General features: G+C 42.7%; 1 protein-coding gene across 2 annotated transcripts in view; it reads left to right on the top strand.

Moving 5' to 3' along the window:
* Positions 1–3,607: 3,607 nt before the first annotated feature.
* Positions 3,608–22,993, top strand: part of cdin1 (CDAN1 interacting nuclease 1) — a 175,811-nt gene continuing 156,425 nt past the window's right edge. Inside the window, exon 1 of one of the 2 annotated variants that reach the window (XM_033026960.1) lies at positions 3,608–3,816. Coding sequence is in view for 1 of the 2 variants with exons in the window: in XM_033026959.1 (XP_032882850.1) it covers positions 3,716–3,816 (101 nt within the window). In the remaining variant the exon portion in view is untranslated. The remainder of the gene's footprint in view (positions 3,817–22,993) is intronic. The other variant, XM_033026959.1, reaches the window with a different exon arrangement.

Below are 22,993 nucleotides of genomic sequence, written 5' to 3'. Positions count from 1 at the left end.
TACATGAAATGTAACATGTCAATATATACTGGGTATCTACGGTACCATATTATTGAACTTCTAATAATAATAAATAAATAAAATTAAAAAACCCACTGACTCCCATGGCCATACACTTCTTCCCACCCTGCTTCCTGTAAGGACTCCATCCCCTACTCCCAATTCCTCCGTCTACGCCGCATCTGCTCCCAGGATGTGTTCCACACCAGGGCATCGGAAATGTCCTCATTCTTCAGGGAACGGGGGTTCCCCTCCCCTACTATAGATGAGGCTCTCACCAGGGTCTCTTCAATACCCCACAACACTACTCTCTCTCCCCATCCCCTCACTCGGAACAAGGGCAGAGTCCCCCTAGTCCTCACCTTCCACCCCACTAGCCGTCACATACAACAAATAGTCCTCCATCATTTTCGCCACCTCCAGCGTGACCCCACCACTCGCCACATCTTCCTATCTCCCCCCCCCCCCCCCCCCCGTCTGCTTTCTGCAAAGACCGCTCCCTCCGTAACTCCCTGGTCAATTCTTCCCTTCCAGGAGATGCTACACTTTACCTCCCCCCTCGACTCCATTCAAGAACCCAAGCAGTCGTTCCAAGTGCGACAGAGGTTCACCTGCACCTCCTCCAACCTCATCTATTGCATCCGCTGCTCTAGATGTTAGCTGATCTACATCGGTGAGACCAAGCGTAGGCTTGGTGATCGTTTCGCCGAACACCTCCGCATTAACCAATCTGATCTCCTTGTGGCTCAGCACTTCAACTCCCCCTCCCATTCCAAATCTGACCTTTCTGTCCTGGACCTCCTCCATGGAGTAGCACCTCATATTCCGCTTGGGCAGTCTGCACCCCAGCGGCTTGAACATCGACTTCTATAATTTCCAGTAGCCCTTGCTGTCTCCTCCCCTTCTCAGCTCTCCCTCAGCCCTCTGGCTCATCCTCTTCCTTTCTTCTTCCCCACCCTACATCAGTCTGAAGAAGGGTTTCAGCCCGATACGGTGCCTATTTCCTTCGCTCCATAGATGCTGCCTCACCCGCTGAGTTTCTCCAGCACTTGTGTCTAACTTCATGTACTCTAACATCCTTCTCAATATGGCAGTAGCACTACATTTGCAGATAACATACCAAATTGGAAGCCAGCAAACATTGACAACTTAGCAGCCCTTCAATTTTTTCCATTTAAAATTATATAATACACCTTCAGAGCAGATCCACACAGCACCAAAAAGCATAAATATTAAGCAGATAGAGCCGTATGTGTGTAAAGAGAGCAAGTGTTTCAAGCTCTTATCTTTCATCAGAGCTGATCAATATGAAATGTTAACTCCATTAGTCTCTTTCTGCACAGTTGTGGAATGATCTACTGATAATTTATATTTTTATATCACAATTCCAGCAGTATTTATTTTAAAGTATTTTGCGTTCTTTTGAAAGTTCATCAGATATTGCACGGTCCTTCTTTAAGGCTAAATAGAGAAGTAGATGACCTGTTCTCAGTGCTTAACAATTGCCTACAGTCATCTACTGACTGAAGATAACTATCCCTTTTTTCTTATTGATCACTTGAAAAATACAGTTTTATCTTGCCAGTCATAGCTACACAAACAATATTATAAACCGAACAACCCCAAAGATGTAGAACCTGAAGACAGGTCCCGACACGAAACATCACCTATCCATGTTCTCCAGAGATGCTGCCTGACCCATAGAGTTACTCCAGCACTTTGTGTTCAATCGCAAAGATGTGCGGGTTTGTATGTTAATTTGCCTTTATAAACTACCCCTAGTGTGTAGAGAGTGGATGAGAAAGTGAGAGAACATACAACTAGTGTGAATGGGTATTCGATGGTCGACATGGACTTGGTGGGCCAAAGGGCCTACTTCTTTGCTGAATCTCTAAAATAAATTAAACTAAACCATTATCCTTGTCTAATTTACATCTCCAATACATCGTATGCTCTGCAATATTTACAAGGTTCACATGTCTTTTAGATGCCATTTAAACATTTCCTTTTGTTTCTTTGTCCTATGCTAATTAGTAATTATGAACAGGTTGTGGCCAATGGAGGAATGTTCATACAGCCAATGATCACCATCATTATAAATCAACAGAAGCCTACTATTAAACCTAGGGCAGTAGGTTATTTTATATGATGTCTGATTTACTTTCTCTTAACTTCAATGAAAAGTTGGAAAAGTTGTAAACTGAACGACCAGCTCAAACCTGCAAGTTTGATTAAAATTGACTCCCAGCAATCTTTATTGAGTGTTAATTGGCTTAATAGCAAATGATGGTGTAACTACTCATTAGCGCAGGCAGCATCTGCAAGGGAGAAACAGTTTTAGGATGGTGATCTTTTTTCAAAACTAGATGAAATTAAGTGCAGCAGAGAGCAATGAAGGGAAGAAGGAAAAACAAAAATCAAGGTCTGTGATTGGCTAAAGGGTAGAAACAATGAAATGGCAAAAAGGAATAACAGTACCTTCTATAGGAAGGAGCTGCAGATGCTGGTTTAATACTGAAGATAGACACCAAATGCTGGAGTAACTCAGTGGGCCAGGCAGCATATCTGGAGAAAAGAAATGAGAGATGTTTCTGGTCGGAACCCGAAGAAGGAACTTTGAGGCTGAAGAAGGATTCCAGCCCGAATCATCACCTATTCCTTTTCTCCAGAGGAACAGTAAAATGTAAATGGATATAGTAATAGAGCAATAAAGGAAAGATGGGTTTAAAGATGGGAATGGCAGAAGTTACCCAGCTTTCATTATTCGTAATGAAAATTCCAAGTGAAACGGAGCAGTTCCTGGATTGCATTAATGGACAACCACTGTTGCAATTAGACAGCATAGGAAATGCAAGAAATCAATCCAAATATATATACTCTCCTTGAAAAACAAAAAACCACAAACCTTTTGAAATTTCACAGAAAAAGCTGGAAATATTTATCAGGTGAGGCAACATTCTATGGAGGGAGAAACAGAGTTAACGCCTAGAGCAATTACCCTTCATCAGTAATGCCCCTGTCCCACTTAGGAAACCTGAACGGAAACCTCTGGCGACTTTGCGCCCCACCCAAGGTTTCCGTGGGGTTCCCGGAGGTTGCAGGTGGTTGCCGGAGGTTGCAGGTAGTGGAAGCAGGTAGGGAGACTGACAAAAAACCTCCGGGAACCGCACGGAAACCTTGGGTGGGGCGCAAAGTCTCCAGAGGTTTCCGTTCAGGTTTCCTAAGTGGGACAGGAGCATTAGGACGTTCACTTCTGTTCACCTTGATTTGCTGCTGGGCTTCGCTGGTATAGCCTATGCCATGGGGTCACATAATTATTGCAATGATCCCCAAACTAACGCTATAAAAACCGTCCCGAGATCGCAAAAGGCGCAGTATAACTGTACAGTTTCACACATCCCACAGTTTTTAAAAATGTTTTTAAAAGTTCCCGTACGACAGTTTCATCAAAGATCCTATGGTTTCATGATCCTGAGTCCTGGATCCTCTCAGCTGCTGGTTGCCATGGACCGTCTGCTGGCCTGTCTCCAAGGGCGCTCGTCGACTGACCAATGATAGCGCCGATTGCTGTACAGTGCTTGACATTAGCGGCGTCTTCGGAGTCAATCGGATGTTGCGTTGCTGTTGCCCCGCTGAAGGCTGGAGCTTCCGCGGCGGGAAAGGTTTGAGCTGGAGCAGGCCCTGTGTGCTGGTGCGGGAGATTCAGGCTACCGGAATGATCATGAGCAAGGCCGACTATGCTGAGATAGCCAAGTATCTGGAACGGCTGCGGCCCAACAGGCAGAGCCTGAAAATGTTGAAGGAGCAATTCCCCAGGTAAGAGGCAAAGACAGGTAACATAACCTTAACTCGGAGAGAAGATCCTGAATAAAATTCACATCATTGCCCCATGAGTAATTTATAATCAGTTTCGCACTTTAAAAATGGCAAACATCCGAGATATTCTCCACACAGCAAGCTTCAATCAACTGCAATCTAACTCTGGCGGTGATCAGAGAGGTGATTTGTTTCCGTTCACCTAAATGAGTGACTACTTTTCTTCACCCAAGGAACAGCAAACCGCTTTAACCTGTCTGACACATCAGCATCTTGTCAGTGCCACATTGGCAGACTTAGCAGAAGAGATGAGTAAAAGATGAGGAATTCGGAAGGGAATGAGGGAAGGCCCAGCAGAACAACCAGTTAATGAGGGGAAATATTGTGAAAGAAACAATAAGAATCTGCTGATGGGCACAGCTAGTGAGTTAGCCCAGAGGAAAAGGCAAAATAAAAGTAATGCATTTGATTGAAGAAACAGGTGGAGCAAATTTGAACAAGATAAAACAAGAAAACACCAGAAGTACTTAACAAGCTACATTTGTAAAGGGGAATAAAAACCCTGTAATTTGCCTTTTCAGACATAAAGGGAACTCAGTGGGTCAGGCAGAATCTGGGGAGATAAAAAAGGAAGAGGGGTGAGGGTGGGGCAAAGCCTGGCAAGTGACAGGCGAGGGGATGATTGGTAGAATAAATGTGTGCACTGGATTTTGGGTGCAGTGGAAAGGGAGGGGGTTTAGGGAGTATTATTTGAAATTGGAAAATTCAATGTTCATACCTTTGCATTGTATGCTACCCAAGTGGAACATGAGGTGCTGTTCCTCCAGTTTGATATGACCTCACTCTGGCAATGGAGGAGGCCAAGGTCAAAAATCTCTGTATGGGAAAGGGAGTTAAAATGGTGAGCAAATGGAAGCTCCAGCAGTCCTTTTCGCACAGCCTAGGGACTGTTTCGCTGAACATTTGTGCTTGGTCTGCCACATGCAAACTGGAAGAACAGCACTTCATATCCCGCTTGGGTAACTTGCAACTCAACAAATGAACATTGAATTCACCAAATTCATGTAATATCGCACTGTTACCCCACTTCTCTGTCCCCGCGTCCCAACCCTGTGTGCACACTTTTCCCCACGATCTCTCACCATCCTAGTCACGCTGATACTTTCTCCAACTCTGCACTCCCATTTCCACCATCCCCCATCCCTTTCATACATATCCTACCCTCCATTCACATTTCAAACCTCTCCTTATCCGATACCCTTTTGTCTCCCTTTTCACATCTAGCCTTTGTCACCTATACAGGTTTGCAGGGTTTGTACAGGTTTGCAGGGACTGGTTGAAATGCAAAGTTTTCCATTATCATGATTTCAGATTGAACAACTAAGAGATGAGAAAATGGACCATCAGTGCTCTATTGAAGTACGAATATAGATAAGTTAACCATCTTGTGTGTAATTATTATGTAGTTTAGTGTCGTTCTGTGCAACCTGGACTAATAAATGGACTGATCATCTTCTCAGATTTCCCTGAAAATTAGTGTCTGTTCATCAGAGCACAAAAGTAACACAACAGAAAAAAAGGTCTCAACACCAAATACCAATGGGCATTTGGCAATAATTCGAGTGATATCAATGGTTCATAACTTTGAAGGAACTTTGAGTTGAAAGTTGATTTTTCGGCTGTGTACCAGAGGTGTGCAAAACATGATTTTCAATCAAATCTGAGATGGTGACCAGCCAACCTTCTTACTTACTTTTATTTGGTACAGAATCAAATCAACCAGTATCAAGCAATTTATATACAAGTCTCTGATAAACCATCAATGTTTGCTGGATTTTGGTCCTTGAAAGTTGGATTTTTGGACCTTGAAAGTCCTGGAAAAATCTTTGAATTTATAGCTGTTCCAAGTGTACGGCTTCTTGGTCACCTTCAAAAAACTCAATTAAATTTGTGAGAATCAATTTTCTATGCATTATGAAAACAAGGCACTGCTGAGTTTACAAGCAGAGAAGCATTTGGTTGTGAGCAGACATAATAAATAGAAGCTGAAAAAAAGCATTTGATGCCTTTCACCTGCTCTACCATTCAGTAAAATTAGAATTGAAGTATTACTTCAAAGTAATTTCCTCCACGCATCCTTTCCCTTGATCCCATTAATATTCAAAATCTATTGATCGGTCATGAATAAACAGTGACGAACCTCCACATTCTTTTTGAGAGATGCGCCATTCTTTGTGTGAAGAAGTCTTATCATTTCTATCCTGAATGTCTGACACATTATTTTGAGACTGGAGCATGGTTTTAGACGCCCCAACCAGAAGAACCATTATTTCAGCATCTGTCAAGCCGTGTAAAAATATTGTATGTTTCTATGAGATCACTTATCATTTTATAAACTTGAGAGTTGGTATAGGCAAAGTCTATTTAATCAGGAAATGAGGAGGAATAAAGTATTTGAGCCCAGAATGTGTTTCATTACATCCTGTCCTTACCATCCTAAGAATCAATCTGATGAACCTTTGTTGTGCTCCCTCTATCTAATGAATATCGAAGACAAAGAGATCAAAACTGCACACTATATTTAAGGTCTAATTGCAGTAAAAGTTTTTGTAAATCAAGTCACATGGATGGACAGCCAAAGTGATACACACCTCTAAATAGACAGTCAAAGTTAGAAGATGAAAATACTATATCAAAAGCTGAAAAGGTAACTTTCAGAGAATGTTGCAAAGATGATAGCAGAAGAAAGAACATACCACTATAGAGCGAAGGAAGACAAAATGGAACAAATGAGAGGTGTCAAAGAGAAGGAAGAAACAGTGTAAGATAAAAATAGGTCACTTGTCAGGTTGTGAAATTCAGCCAGTGAAGATGGTCCTGTTATGTGAAAGAAAAAAGTAAACATTGTGCAAGAGATAAAATGTAATTGGGAATTAAATCAGTTATATATAACCTTTTTAAATCAACACACACAATTTTGTAATACATTGTGAAAAGTTGTTTTTAACCCCTCCATTTTCACAAAAATATATGTTGGAAGAATGTTTTGTCAGCTTCACAATAGGCATAAATAATTAAATGTAGTATGCCCAAAATGACATTAATTTCTGAAGTGTATATTTATGTTTAAAAATTCTGAATAACTCCACTGGCCAACAGAGGACAGCACAAAAATTGTGTAAGAAGGAACTGCAGATGCTGGTTTAAAAAATGCTGGAGTAACTCAGCGGGACACTTTACACCCAGAGATGCTGCCTGTCTCGCTGAGTTACTTCAGTTTTTGTTTCTATAATGCAATAAAATGTATTTATTATTTTCCTCTTAAAACTTGAGGACCCAAGAGGGACTAATAATTTTATTGATGGTTGTTCAGTCACAATCACAATAATACTTTATTAGCCAAGTATATTGTGCAACATACGAGAAATTTCATTTGCCAAGTCAGTCATTCAAATAAAAAGCAACGGAACACACAAAATACATTTTAACATAAGCATCCGCCACAGTGACTCCTCCACATTCCTCACTGTGATGGAAGGCGAAAAAAAAGTTCAAATCTCTTCCCTTCTTTGCTCTCCCACTGTCGGGGGCCTTGAGCGTTGACGGGACGATCTTGACTCCCGTAGCCAGCGGCGTTTTGGCCCCCCCGCATCGGGTCGATCAGCTCCTGCATCGGGGGGGGGGATGTTGGCTCCCCCGCGCTGGGCGATCGAACCACGCGACGAGCATCTGTGTTGTTGGAGCTCCCGACTAGCCTCTCCCGAGGCTGGGAGCTCTCGATGCAAAGTCATAAGGCCACGGTTGGAGCGATTCCAGGCAAGGGATCGACCAATGTTAAGTCAGCGTCCCGCGGTGGGGCTCAAAATCAGTCCGAGGAGGCCTTCAGCTCCATCGATGGTTGGCCGCAGTGCGACTAGAGATGCGACCCGGAAAATAATCGCATCTCCGGCAAGGTAAGAAACTGAAAAAAAGTCTCCACCGACCTCCTTCCCCTCCCATAAAACAAACCGGAGAACATTTACACAGACTATTAAAACGCACTAAAAATAAAAAAAACATGTAAAAACAGACAGACTGGTGGCCGGATCGTGCGGCACCCCTGGTACTAATCAATCAGGTACCCGCCACTCTCACCCCGCCCTCTGCACAGCGAGCCCGGCTCCGCGAGGCCCAGGTCTACGAGTGCTTCGGCCGCCCACAGCCAGGGCCGGGCCGAGTATGAGAACCAAGCCGAGTTCCAGGAGCGCTAGTATGGGTGTTGTGGGCTGAAGGGACTGGTTTCCAGAGGGTTAGTATAGACATTGTGAGCCAAATGGATTCTTGGGCTGGTGGCTCACTCACTCAAGCTTGTTGTGCTGGCAGCTCACTCATGGCTGGTGGGCTGGCAGTTGACTCACGGCTATTCCTTGAAATTCTATTTCAAACGGTGCAAGGCCACCAAATTCAAGTGCAGTTTCTTACCACTTCAAGCAGGGTGCAAGGCCACCAAATTCAAGTGCAGTTTCATACCATTTCAAGCAGGGTGCAAGGCCACTAAAGATAGCGAGTCGTGACCTCTCCCTCCTCCATCTTGCAGAGACTGAGCCACGCCCACACTTCTGGGTTTTATAGTCCCTCCCCCTCCCACCAGAAGGGGCGTGGCATTCATGGCGTGATTGACAGGAGAGAGAATCTCAACATTTTTTAAACACTAATAACTTATTTTCATCGATGGGAAAAATCCTCGGCACCTGATGAGCGGAGGTGGACTGAGTAAGATGGCCAAAGATCACAGCCGCACGTGGTAGCGTTTTTTCTAAAATCAATATAAAGCCAAACAGGAAGTGGTCAAGATTAGACTTTTAATTATATAGAAGGCAAGACAACTTTAATTAGGCCAGGCAACTTTAATTAGGCCACACAGCTTTAGCATTTCCAAACCAAAGGCAACACAGCTTTAGCATTTCCAAATTATATTTTCAAACCACATTAAGGTCACTGACAGTTTAGTAGAAATGTCCAAAAATCACAGCCGTAAGTGGCAGCGTTTTTTCTAAAATCAATATACAGAACAAGAAGAAGTGGTCAAGATCAGACTTTTAGTAATATAGATAGATAGATTTGGACACTTTGGCCCACAGTGTTCACGTCCATCTTTTTGGTCATCTACACTAATCCTATTTATACCTCTAAGGTCACCCATCGGCTTCCTACGCACTAGGCAAAACAAACCCAGATTATCCAACCTCTCCCCATAATTAAAGTCCTCCAATCCAGGCTACATTGTGGTGAAGAAGGGTTTCGGCCCGAAACGTCACCTATTTCCTTCGCTCCATAGATGCTGCTGCACCCGCTGAGTTTCTCCAGCATTTTTGTGTACCTTCGATCTTCCAGCATCTGCAGTTCCTTCTTGAATACATTGTGGTGAATTCCCTCTGTATTCTCCACACAATCACATGCTTCCTATTGTGTGGCAATCAGAACTGCACATAGTACTCCAAGTGTAGCTTAAACAGTATTTTGTAAAGTTGCAATATGATGTTCAAATCAGAGGAAGGCAAGCATGTCATGTGCTACCTTCGCCACCCTATGTACCTAGGAAACGGAGGGGAACTTTTCATTCAGAGGGTGGTGTGTATGGAACAAGCTGCCAGAGGAAGTGGTTGAGCCAGATACAATAACAACATTTAAGACATTTGGACAGGTACGTGGATAGGAAAGGTTGAGAGGAATATGAGCAAAATGCGGGGGGAAAAGGACTAGTTTAGACAGAGAACCTTGGTTGGCATGGTCGGCCTTGGCCAAAGGGTCTGTTTCCATGTTGTATTACTCTAATGTAAATTCACTTGAACATGCCAGGCTTCAGATGCTCCCTAACCTGACTGTCTACCCTGCCCTGCATATTGGATTTGATTGATTTGTCATCTACATTTTTCTCCTCGCCTGCTGCATGGCTACTATGCTTCCCACTCCCCTGCCAAATTAGTTTAAACCATCCTGAGAAGTGTGAACTAACCTCCCTGCAAAAATATTGGACCCCCTCCACCCTCCTTATATAGCACCCACCTACCCCAGATATGATTCAAATACCTAAAGCCCCTGCACCCGCTCTTTAGTCACTCGTTTCGTTTATTCTCCTATTTCTACCCGCACTAGCACATGTGGTAATCCAAATATCACCACCTTGGAGGTCGTGCTTTTTTACTTCTGCCTAACTCCCTTTGCAAGGCCTCACCCGCTTTGCAAAATTGTCCATTTCAATATATGTATCCAACTTTCTCATTTAAATGATAATACTGAATTTCACAATCTTTTCAAATATGTACTCATATTAACTGCATATTTTTTATTTAAAAAATCTTATTCCTTTGCCACTGATCGTAAATTTGAGTCCCCTTGCCAGTTTATCCTAATTGATTTAATCAAATTCCTTTTACAGTTTTAAAACGGAATCTCCTTTTAACAGTCTCATTAACCAGTACCACCTTCCTCTCCAAATAAATCAAGCTTTTCTTCATCAGAAATCTTTCAGTGCATACTTGTGTTGAAATAATGGCCATTGTAGGTCCCAACCCTTTGGAAGGGCACAGTCTTTAAGGAGGGTGCTTTCTTGCTTTACTGGAATAGGTGCAAAATAAGAGACTTTAAATGCATGGAGAAACTAGAAATAGTGGAGATATTTTCGACCATTTGTTGAAATGATTCAGAATTTCACATTCCTTCATGTACCCAGACCATAAATTTCACTGTTTCAAATTTTGACAGTGCCTCCTCACCCAGGATTCACTCTTCAGGAATAGAAGAGCACAATTTATTGATGGAAATGATATGACTAACAGTTGAATTCTTATGCATCTTTTTATTTAAACAGTCATGGTTGAGATAATGCAGTGTCCCACAGTTGAAATCGGAAATAATTTGAGTATACAGATAATATTTAGGTTTCTTGACTGGATGAAAAAAAGTTGTTCTAAATAATTCCAATGTTGATGTGTAAATTGTGGCAAAATAATTAGAATTCATTTATTTAAAGCTTTTGGGGAAGAATGGACATTCCGTATTGAACAATTATCTTTTTATTGGTAATACTACATAATAGCCAGTCAATTGGAATTGAATGTTTAATGTAATCAAATTTGTTAGATTGTTTTGAATGGCAATGTTATGCTTTTTTAATTCTAAATATTCACCCCTTCCATCTCTACCTCATTATGCTGTGACCTGCATTGAATTCAGTTTACACCACCAATAATCTGAAATGAGTTCCTACGATTTTAATTTCTGTCCTTCTGCCCTGGAACTGTCGACGCCCATTCTTTTATGTGTTTGCGTGTGGTACCTAACTGCTAATATTTCTTTGTAAATTGCTTCTAAGCAAGCTCCTCCCATTTCTAATTGATACTTAATTCACTTTTTCCACTCAAGATGCTGCTCATCATTGTTCGGACAGATATGGTTAACTTAATGCATATTATCCTATAAAGGGTTTCTGAAAAGATAATTTTCAGACAACTGTGATCACTGAATGATGGACAATACAACAGCTTGCTAACAGCTTGGGACAGCAGTTAGTAAATTTATAGGACCATGGAGATTTAGGCAATGCATTCCCTCCTGATACTCAACTAGCCAATATTTAAATTATTGTTTTTAGCATATTGTTGGACTTGTTAAAAACATCTTGGTAGCATAATGCTGTGTTCGTTGCTTCAGGGAACTTTCATGAGTAGCTGAACTTAAGCATGAATGAAAACATTTGAATCTGTGTAAAGCTCTTTTATGTTTTATTTCAACCAAGATTAAGACTTCCCCAAGAAGTCTGTTAGAATATATATGAAGCAAATTGAGTGTTTGCTGATATTTAGGTTGACCTATTCGCTGTTTCAGTTATAAAAGTAACCACATTGTTCAGTGAAAATATGTAGAATATTCCCTTTTCTATCTAAGAGTAGCACAATTATTTATATCCCTTAAGAGCTTCTGCCAATCCCTCATCTAAAAGCCCTGTCCCACGGTACGAGTTCCAAGAGTTCTCCCGAGTTTGCCCTGATTCGAACTCGGAGATTTACGGTAATGGCCACTCGTCGGTACTCGGGGCTCTCTTGGACATTTTTCATCATCTTGAAAAATCTTCACGAGTCTTCCCGTGCTTACCTGCCGTTAGCGCTAAGAGACGTCCCCGAGCTCCGACCGTACCCGCTACGTTCATTCTCCATGCTTACCACGAGTTTGATATTTTTTAAACTCAGGAGAGCTCTTGGAATGAACTCGTACCGTGGGACAGGGCTTTAACGCCCATCAGCATCCTTTTCGTATTCACGTTTATGCAGCTTCACAGTTCGGCACAACTGCTCTTTGTGGTTGCCAATTGTTTGTTCTCATAAAGTGAGATGTTTCCCTTTCATTCTGCAATTAATCTGTTAAAAATGAATATTATTACTTTCATTTCCCATCGCAACATATATTCCCCATCCTTGATTGCCTTTGAAAAGCTACATTCTTGTACTGTTGCTGTCCTTGCGATCTCTGGCAGAAGATCCCTCAGTCCTATTAAGTAGGGAGTCACAAGATTTAGATTGGTAGAATGGCGTATGTTTCCAAGTCAGGATGGCATGTGTCCTGTTGGGAAGCTGCAAGTGATGATACTCCCATTTATTTGCTGCATTTCCTTTTTGATGGTAAGGGTTGCCAGTCTGGGCGCTGTTGCTGGTAGTAACCCAGCTGAGTAACTGCTGTGTTGTGAGTACGTTGAGCACACAGCAGCAATGATGTGCTGCTAATGAAAGGATTAAATACTCTGTGTTATTAATAGGGTACTAATTAAGAAGGCTGCTCTTTCTGAGTAGTGCTGAGCTTCTTTCATATTTACGCTGCATTCCTCTTGTCAATAAGGTGTTCCATCACACACGTGGTGCTTTGTAGGTAACAGAAAGCATTTGGAATGTCAGGAGATCATTAATCACCACAGAATCCCTACTCTTCTCGTCACAATATTGATGTGACTGGTCCAATTGAAGTACGGGCCAATGATGACCACTAGGATGTTAACGGTCTGAAGACGGGTCTCGACCCGAAATATCACCCATTCCTTCTCCCCAGAGATGCTGCCTGTCCTGCTGAGTTACTCCAGCATTTTGTGTCTAACTAGGATTTTAACCTTGGGATCTTTGGCAATTGTAAAGCCACTAACTATCAAGCACAGGTAATATATTTTCTCTTGTTGGAGTTGGTCATTGTTTGGCACTTTGATGCCTCAAAAAATACCTGCATGATTTCTATTCTTCCCGCATGCAGACATTTGGCGAGAAGTTGCATATTTCATTGAATATTATATATTCTTTGATGAACATCCCCACTTGATGAAAATAAGCCTTTTTTGTGCAGGTGGAAACGCATCAATGCCTTTGACATTCCTCTGAGAAACTCTTGCAGCAATGATCACCTTTCAACATCCACAACAATTTTCTGAATATAAAAGAAACAGTAGATACTGGAATCCAGAACAAAACACAGAATGCTTTAAGAACCCAATGATTGGTCACAGGGAGCATCTGTGGAGGTAAAAGGTGTAAGTCATTATTTTGTGTTGAAATCCTGTATCAGTTGTGAGCAGGAAAGATTGCCAGATGATAGCAATAAAATGGGGAATAGGATAGAGGCTGGTAGATTTTCGGTGGAACCAGATGGGTAGGGGGATGATAGGCAGATGGAACAGATGGGAGGAGAGAATGAAAGGGATGAACAAAGGGAGGAGAAAGGTAGGTGTGCAAGTAAGTGTGTGTGTGACATGAGCTGTGGGTTACATGAAATTGGATTAATTACATGAATTAAAATTTTATTATGTTGTGTCGTAAGCCACTCAAGCAGAATATGAGATGTTGTTAATAAACAGAGGGCCCCAAGGCCATCCTAATGGGTGATGGAGGTGTATAGGAACTGGGTATTCATGGTAAACTTAAACTATTTGGGACCAGAGAACTGGAAATTGTCAAAATGTTTGGAGATCACGAGAGGTGTTCCAGATTTAAATAGACAAAACCTGGAGGGGAAACAAGATGGAGACCAGATATAATGGAATGAGTTCAGTAGGGCAAGAACAGACAAGAAACAATGGGCTGATCAAGGCAGTCCGATTTATGGATCCAAAATAAAAGATCAAAGCGAGCATTCTGGATGGAAGTGAGATTGTGATGTGATGAGATCTTGGAGATGGTAGCCGGGTGATCTTTTAATATCCAGAGGGACTTATGAGTGGATGTCAAAAATCTGATGGCTGCACTCCGTAAGGTAGAAGTTTGTGCGCCAGCCTGCAATGGGACCCTTGTTGTCTGCGCAGTTGATGCCAAGGGTGAGATTGGTTTGAAGTAAGCTTGGATGGAGTTCAATGTGCTGATTTCTTCCAGCATTCTGTTTTTTTGTTCCACAATGATTTTCTATTCTGAGGCAAAACTTCAAACATTGTGGTGCTTTTCCTTTGATGTCCATTGACATCAGTTTCACTACAGTTCTTGACGCTATTGTAAAACAAATGCTGCCGTCATGTAAAGAAGAATCGCTCTCCCCTCCATCTGGGGCTTGGCATTTTGATTCATGTTTGGACTAATGTTGACGGTCTAGACTCAAGTTGTTCAAGTAAAACCCATCTTGAATAGGTACAGTGAGCAGGTAATTAGAGTGTAAATGCTGTCTGATTGCCTGTTGATGATCCCTTCCAATTCTTGGTGATGATACAAAGAAGAAGAATTGAACAGTAATTAGTAAGATTTAATGTGCCTACATTTTGTAAACAAGACAAGTCTGGACAGTTTAACATAGAAAATACGTGCAGGAGTAGGCTATTTGGCCCTTCGAGCCACCACCGCCACTCCATGTGATCCTGGCTGCATCCAAAATCAGTACCCGTTCTGGCTTTTTCCCCATATCCCTTAATGTTAAGGAAAATTCCCCATATTCCATAATGTTAGGAACATTCAAGTGATGCAACTGTGCTGGAATAGTGTGGTTAATTCTGAAAACAAGTCTTAAGTGCTACAGCCAAATGTTTTCTTGTCCCCCAGTCTTTGATGTTCATAAGTCATAGGAGGAAATTTAAGCCTTTCGTCCCATTGTTTACTCTGCCATTCAATCATGGCTGATTATCGTTCCCTCTCAAACCCATTCTCCTGCCTTCTCCCCATAACCTTTGACACACTTACCACTCTAGAACTACTACATTAGGAGCACCACTACTAGGGGTGGCACCGTGGCACAGCAGTAGAGTTGCTGCCTTTTCGCGCCAGAGACCCGGGTTCGATCCTGACTACACGGTGCTTGCTGTACGGAGTTTGTACGTTTTCCCTGTGACCTTTATGGCTTTTCTCTGGGATCTTTGGTTTCCTTCCACACTCCAAAGACGTTCAGGTTTGTAGGTTAATTGGCTTGGTATAATTGTAAATTGTCCCTGGTGTGCGTAGGATAGTGTAAGTGTGCGGGGATCGCTAGTCGGCGCGGACTCGGTGGGCTGAAGTGCCTGTTTCTGCGCTGTATCACTAAACTAAACTTAAAAACTAAACCTCAATCTCTGCTTTAAAAATACCCAAAGACTTGGCCTCCACCGTTGGCTGGCAATGAATTCCACACATTCACCTCCCTCTGGCTAAAGAAAATCCTCCTCAACTCCTTTCTAAAGGTACGCCCTTTTATTCTGAGGCTGTGCCCTCAAGTCCAAGACTCTCCCACGTTAACCCAATTATTGGGTTGTATTCATGTTGTATTCATTATTCTCAGTATTTCTTGATACCACAACAGCAAAGCATGTTGGCTAAAGATTGGCTTCTCTAGTGGTGGGATTTTGTGAGTCGACTATCATGGATCATCCAGTCACCAGTTCTGACTGAACATGGTTAAAAATGTTTGTGCCTTGTCTCTAACATTTAAATATATTGCTGAACAAGAGTGGAAGAATGGATGTAGTTGTATTTAGGTAATATGAGTTCTGCAGAAGCATGAAAAGGAAACAGGTTCTCACAGCCAGGGGTAGGAATGAAAGATTGCCTTGATGTTTGATTGTTGGTCATATGTTGGTCATATGAGTAGTTGTAACCAAATTCTACAAACAAATACCAGATAATTGGAGCTTTCAAAATCCAGATATTTTTTACTAAATTGTAAATAAAATCTAAAATGTGTTTGTCTAAAATATCTTGCTTTTTTCCATTCTTTGTGACCAAATTATTCGTAATCTGAATATTTAATTATCAAGATTCAAGAGAGTTTATTGTCATGTGTCCCAGATAGGACAATGAAATTCTTGCTTTGCTTCAGCACAACAGAAATGGTAGGCATGAATACAGAACAGATCAGTGTGTCCATATACCATTATATAAATATATACCCACATGAATAAATAAACAGATAATGGTCTATTAATGTTCAGAGTTTTGTTTCAGTTGATTTTAATAGCCTGATGGCTGTGGGGAAGCAGCTACTCCTGAACCTGGATGTTGCAGTCCTCAGGCTCATGTACCTTCTACCTGAAGGTAGCAGGAAGATGAGTGTGTGGCCAGGATGGTGTGGGTCCTTGATGATGCTGCCAGCCTTTTTGAGCCTTATTTTAAAAATGTAATTTCATGTATAAAATAAACAGAATAAGGGAAGGTGCTTTTTCTGAGAACTTTTGTTTACTATTTATTTTACTAATTATAACATTGGTGCTAAGAAAGGAAGAACAAATAAATAATTAAGGTTCAAGTAACCTTGTCAATTGAATAGGTAAGTCAGTTGGCAGTAAAACCTGCCATCATCTATCATCAGGAAAAGATTAAGGGAGTACTTGGAAAAGTATAACCAAGGGTCGAGAGTTGTTAGCATGTTGTGAAAGTTAGATCATGTATAAATGAACCAATATAGTCCTTTCCTCCATGCTTTGAGATGGTGGAGGTCTGAGGATCAATGACAATTGCAAATGTGCAGTTTTGGCATTTGATCGGTCCCGCACAAGAGATTGTTACTTACAAATGCTTCCCATTGGTTTGGAGCAAACCTTGTCATGTGAATAGGTAATTTGTCTGCGAGATGAGACAGTGCTAAAATATATATTCATGGATTTGAAATCATTGTAATATTTTCTGGAAATCTTGCAATGATGTCCATATATAACTAATATATAATGTCAAATTTGGAAATCTGGGAGTAAAAGATGATCTGAGCTGTTTAATTTGAAAAAGGAAATTTGCAAGGTTAATGAGAAATATCTCCTCTGGGAGGAGGAAGAATCATAGAGCTGTACAGCACAGGAACAGATCCTTCAGCCCACCTTGTCCATGCTGACAGTCGCCATTATGTGCTCGTCCCATTTGCCTGCAATTGGCCTATAGGCCTCTAAACCTTTCCTTTCCATATCTCTATACTTATAAAACTGGTCTTGGATGTGTATTTATTTGTGTGATGTTCGTGTGCGATTCACATCTCGAAAACACGACGATCTAACGGTGAAATTGTTACATATTCCGATAGAGATTTACGCTGTGAAAAAATCAAAAATCGCCTTATCTGAAAATTTCATGCATTATTTCTCGAGTTATTTATGAAAATGTTAAAAAATTTCAAATTACTTGGAAAATAAATGAGCTCATGACGTCACAATGGGTCTGCTTGCGCGGCCTGTGCGCACTGTTTTCCACGCGCTGCGATTTGCGTCACCCCCCGACTCGCAGTCATTTGGTCGCCGCTCGCCGTGGGCCCAGCAGCCCGCTCGCCATGGGCCCAGGAGCCTCTCCATCTCCCCCTCCCTCCTCTCCCCCTCCTCCTCTTTTTACCCCTCCTGCTCTCTCCCCCCCACCCTCCTCTCTCCCCTAGAGCCCTAGTGAGCCTACAGAGCCCTAGTGAGACCACGCCTGGAGTATTGTGTGCAGTTTTGGTCCCCTAATTTGAGGAAGGACATTCTTGCAATTGAGGGAGTGCAGCGTAGGTTTACAAGGTTAATTCCCGGGATGGCGGGACTGTCATATGCTGAGAGAATGGAGCAGCTGGGCTTGTACACTCTGGAGTTTAGAAGGATGAGAGGGTATCTCATTGAAACATATAAGATTGTTAAGGGCTTGGACACACTAGAGGCAGGAAACATGTTCCCGGTGTTGGGGGAGTCCAGAACTAGGGGCCACAGTTTAAGAATAAGGAGTAAGCCATTTAGAACGGAGACGAGGAACTTTTTCCTCACAGAGAGTGGTGAGTCTGTGGAATTCTCTGCCTCAGAGGAGGGTGGAGGCAGGTTCTCTGGATGCTTTCAAGAGAGAGCTAGATAGGGCTCTTAAAAATAGCGGAGTCAAAAATATGGGGAGAAGGCAGGAACGGGGTACTGATTGGGGATGATCAGCCAGGATCACATTGAATGGCGGTGCTGGCTCGAAGGGCCAAATGGCCTACTCCTGCACCTGTTGTCTATTGTTCTCCCCCCCTCCGTTCTCCCCCTCCTCTCTCCCCCCTCCTCTCTCCCCCATCTCTCCCCCACTCCTCTCCCCCCTCCTCCTCTCTCCCCCCGCCTCCTCTCTCCCCCCGCCTCCTCTCTCCCCTGCCTCCTCTCTCCCCTGCCTCCTCTCTCCCCCCCCTCCTCTCTCCCCCCCCCCTCCTCTCTCCCCCCTCCTCTCTCCCCCCCTCCTCTCTCTCCCCCTCCTCTCTCCCCCCCTCCTCTCTCCCCCCCCTCCTCTCTCCCCCCTCCTCTCTCTCCCCCCCCCCCCCTCCAAAGTGTAAACTCCCATCCTATACAATCTCACCCTACAACTCAAGTCTTGCAAGCCGACATAATCTCTTTTGCACTGCTTCCAACTTAATGATATCCTTTCAATGGCTGGGTAAATAGTTCTCTAAGTGAGGTTTCACCAATAAATTGTACAGCTGCATTATGATATCCCAACCATTGTACTCAATATCCTTCCCAATTAGGGCAAACGTGCCATACACCTTCTTCACCTAACTTGCTACTTTCAGGGAACCATGCACTGTTGTACTCCCAGTTCTCTTTGTCTGCCACACTCTCTGGCTCTATCATTTGCTGTGTCCTGCCTTGGCTTGACATACCAGTGTACAACAGTTCACACTTGTCAGAGTTAAATTACATTTGCTATTCTATGACCCACTTTCCCAATTGATCTACTTCTTGGATAACATTCCTCATTGTCTAATCCCACCAATTTTGGTGTTATTTGCCAATTTACTAATTATGTTAAGTGCATTATCAATCCATATTGACAATGTATTATCACAAACAGCATTGGACCCAGTACCGACCTCTGCGGCACTCCACAGGTCACAGCCTCCAATCACAAAAGATGGCCTCTACAACTACCCTTTGACTCCTTCCTCCAAACCTAGTTTGAATCCAGTTTGCCAGCTCACCTTGGATGAAATCTAACCTTCAATATGAGCCGACCGAGCAGGTGTTTGACAAAGGCCTTGAAAGTCTGAAGAAGGGTCCCAATCTAAAATGTCACAAATCCAAGTTCTCCAGAGAAGCTGTCTGATCCTTAAATGTAAACTCATTTGAGCCATTTGAAAACAAAGAGGAATCTCGGATAAGAAACAGGAACTTGTAGGCAAATAAGGAACTGAAAATAAAATACAAGACTCCATAGCTGGTGTGGTAGCAGAATAGCAGGATAAGGTGTCATAGTGACATAACTGGTAGAGTTGCTGCCTTGCATTTCTTGCAACCCAAGTTCAATTATGACATCTAATGCTGTCAGAGTGGAGTTTGCACATTTCATCTGGTTACTCTGCTTTCCACCACTTCTTAAAAATGTGTGGGTTTAAAAAGGTAATTGGCCACTGTAAATTAGCCCTAATGCATAGGTGAGTACTATCTGGGTGGCCCTGGGTGTGGTGAGTGGGGGCTGATGGGAATGTGGGTAAAATAAAATGGCTTAGGATAGGATTAGTGTAAAAAAACATGTATATGATGGTTGATACAATCTCTATGGTTTGAAGGGCCTGTTTCTGTGCTGTCATTTTGAGCATACCAAAGGGTCTCATTCTGTTTCTGCAATGGATATGTCTTTAAAAGTAATCTGTTGACAGTGAGTTGGAGAATGGAAAGTCCTAACCTTTCCCACAATATATCTCTATTGCTTTAGGCATGCTGTAGGCAACTAAGCATTCTTTAAACATTTCTGTTTTCATACCTTCTTCACATGAACAAGAGTAATTTTGAATAATATTTTCAAGAACAAATAAATACTTAAGCTCTTTCAGTCTGTTCAACCTCTTGGTTTAATTTTTCCTTTTAATTTAAAGTTAAATTGAATATCTATCTTGGCAGTTTTGCCACGTGTTGCAAGTTTTCACAGATCAAGTATAATGTGGTCAGTTACCAAGAGTATTTTCATTATTCTCCACAGCAATGTGGTTTGGCTTTAAACTCTCAAATATTTTCATGTTCAACATTAGCCCGAGAAAGCTACATTGCTACTGCAGGCTCGTGCCAAGTTGAAGATGTAAATTGAAACATCTCAAATTTATTTCACATGAGCCACTAGAACTATGCATAAACTGGCTTCAACTGATCAAATGCAGACTTCAGAGATGAAAGATCATAATCTATATCATTGCAGCACCCAAATGGCCCATGGATTATCTGAAATGTTAAGAGTGGTGGGAGAGCAAGAAAAATACCGTATTACTAGAAATTGACAAGTACTGTGAAATAAGAAATAAGATATCTGCAATAATTTGTTGAAATCTATCATTATGTTCAAATCATAATAGGGACAAGTAACTGGAATTTACAGATTTGTGTGCATTGCAGTTCTCTCTTGTCAGCTCACAAAAGTTCAAGTAGTCATATGCACTTTATTGTAGGTACTCATCTCTGCAACGACTGTTTAACTAAGTCAAAGGAAGATGTAACAGCGATATTGAAATGACGGAATTTTGATAAAATAGCAAGAAAACTGTAAAAGGTGGCATCCGAGTTGGCGGTTGAAGATTGGCAAAAGAAAAAGGGGAAATGCGAAGGACTTCACATTTGAAGTTAAGATTTGGAATACTCTGCAAGATTTGCAAGAGCAGCAACTAAGAACATCAGATTGCACAGTAATAAATGTAACTAACCTTCATTAACCCAATTTTCTTCTTAAACTTTTAATGCCTTTTAAAATAATGTATGTATGAAAACTTAGCACAGCAACTGCTAATATCCCGCAAGAAGTGATATTTCTGTGTTATCTGGCTCTTCATAAAAGGCAAGACCTCCATTTCCATTATTAAAACCATTCAAAGTATTTTAACATCTACTCGAGCTATTACTTCAATAATTTTAAAAAGATCCCAGTCGTGTCCTTGTAAAGATTGCTTTCAAAGTAGTCCAAGCTCTGCCAGTTATTTTGCAATTGAGGTCTGACTGTAGATATTGGCTTCTACCCCACTATCTGTCAAACCTCAGCTTCAATGGCCAGACGCTGCAAACACAATTAGATGCAATGCCCAATAGTGACTGCTGACCCAAATCTTCATATGATTCAAATGCTCATAATTGTGTGCCTCATTGAGTTAGCAATATTATTTTTTAAATCTTTTTTTATTTTGCCTGCCTAATTCCATGTGAGCTATTCATGAGTGGCCATTAACTCTTAGCAAACTCCCATTTTCATGGTCAACTGTCAAAAAGAGTTGCCAGATGTCAGAATCCATACCTTCATTAAACTAGTTTATTTTCTGTTGATTTTTAAGTATCATCATGCAGGTGCACAACCTTTTATCCGGAGTTCCGGAAACCGAAAAGCTCCGAAAACCGGACATTTTTTCCAGGATGTCGTCTGCACACCAAAGCTCGCGTTTGGCGGCAAACTTGACCCGAAACAACCCACGGTCAACCCAGGTCTGTACTACTGTAGCGGCTGCCTTCTCCCCGGAGACCGGGGAGACACTTAAACATCTGTAAATCATTGCTTAAATGTTAGTCAGTTAGTTTGGAGGGCTTTTATGTGAAGGGGGAGGGGGGGGGGGTGAAGGGGGAAACTTTAATTCTTAGTCCCCTACCTGGTCGGAGAGGCGGGTAGCGGGCAATGCCTTACCGGGTCGCCGTGCAGTTAGCTCCGGAGCGCTGTGGCCGCCGACTCCCAACATCGCGGAGCTGGGGGCTGCAGGCGTCCGGCCGCGGGCGGCGCCGGTTGTAGCTCCGACCCCGGCAACTCTACCCCTGGCTGCGCGGCGCTCCAAATCCAGCGCGGCCCGCGGCCCGTGGCCGGACGCCCGCAGCACCAGCTCCGCGATGTTGTGTGTCGGCGGCCACAGCGCTCCGAAGCTTACCGCACGGCGACCCGGTAAGGCATTGCCCGCTCCCCGCTGGTATCCCAGCGCTGCGACGCCGCCGACTCCCAACATCGCGGAGCTGGGGCTGCGGGCGTCCGGCCGCGGGCGGCGCTGGATTTGGAGCGCCGCGCAGCCAGGGGTAGAGTTGCCGGGGTCGGAGCTCCAACGGCGCCGCCCGCGGCCAGATGCCCGCAGCCCCCAGCTCCGCGATGTTGGGAGTCGGCGGCCACAGCGCTCCGGAGCTTACTGCACGGCGACCCGGTAAGGCATTGCCTGCTCCCCGCCTCTCCGACCAAGTAGGGGACTAAGAATTAAAGTTTCCCCCTTCACCCCCCCCCACCACATAAAGTCCCTCCAAACTAACTGACTAACATTTAAGCAATATTTACAATGATTCCCCGGTCTCCGGGGAGGAGGCAGCTGCTCCAGACTTTTCAAGCCACCCGCGCTACCTACCTAATCTACGCTAAAAATCTTCCATTCGGAAATCCGAAAAATTCCGAAATCCAAGAAGTCCTGGTCCCAAGGCTTTCGGATAAAAGGTTGTGCACCTGTATTAAATGTCATTTTTATATCATGATTGTCCTGCTTGAACTGTTACCAATCACCGTTTTTTGAATGTGCCCCTTTTCCTGATTGAATAGTTCATTCTATCTTCTAGTTTATCCTTGCATCCCAAGGGCTATTCATGATGTTAGGCCATTTTTAAAAAACTGCCTGAAAGTCCATTTTTCTGTTTCCGTTACATTTCTGTTGTGATGACAAGCTAACATTTGCCAGTAGTACGTGATGCCGTTCTGCATATTGTTTTCAGGTGGAAAATGGTATTTTATCTTTGTATGGGATGAATTTTAATACAGGATATTTGAGGGGCTCTTAGAATTATTACATTGCTTCAAAGAAAAAAACTGATAAG

This window comes from Amblyraja radiata, chromosome 9 (assembly GCF_010909765.2).
Source record: "Amblyraja radiata isolate CabotCenter1 chromosome 9, sAmbRad1.1.pri, whole genome shotgun sequence".
In the NCBI taxonomy this organism is placed as follows: domain Eukaryota; kingdom Metazoa; phylum Chordata; class Chondrichthyes; order Rajiformes; family Rajidae; genus Amblyraja; species Amblyraja radiata.
The sequence above is the reverse complement of the archived record's forward strand: the minus strand, read 5'-3'. Positions and strand labels throughout refer to the sequence as shown.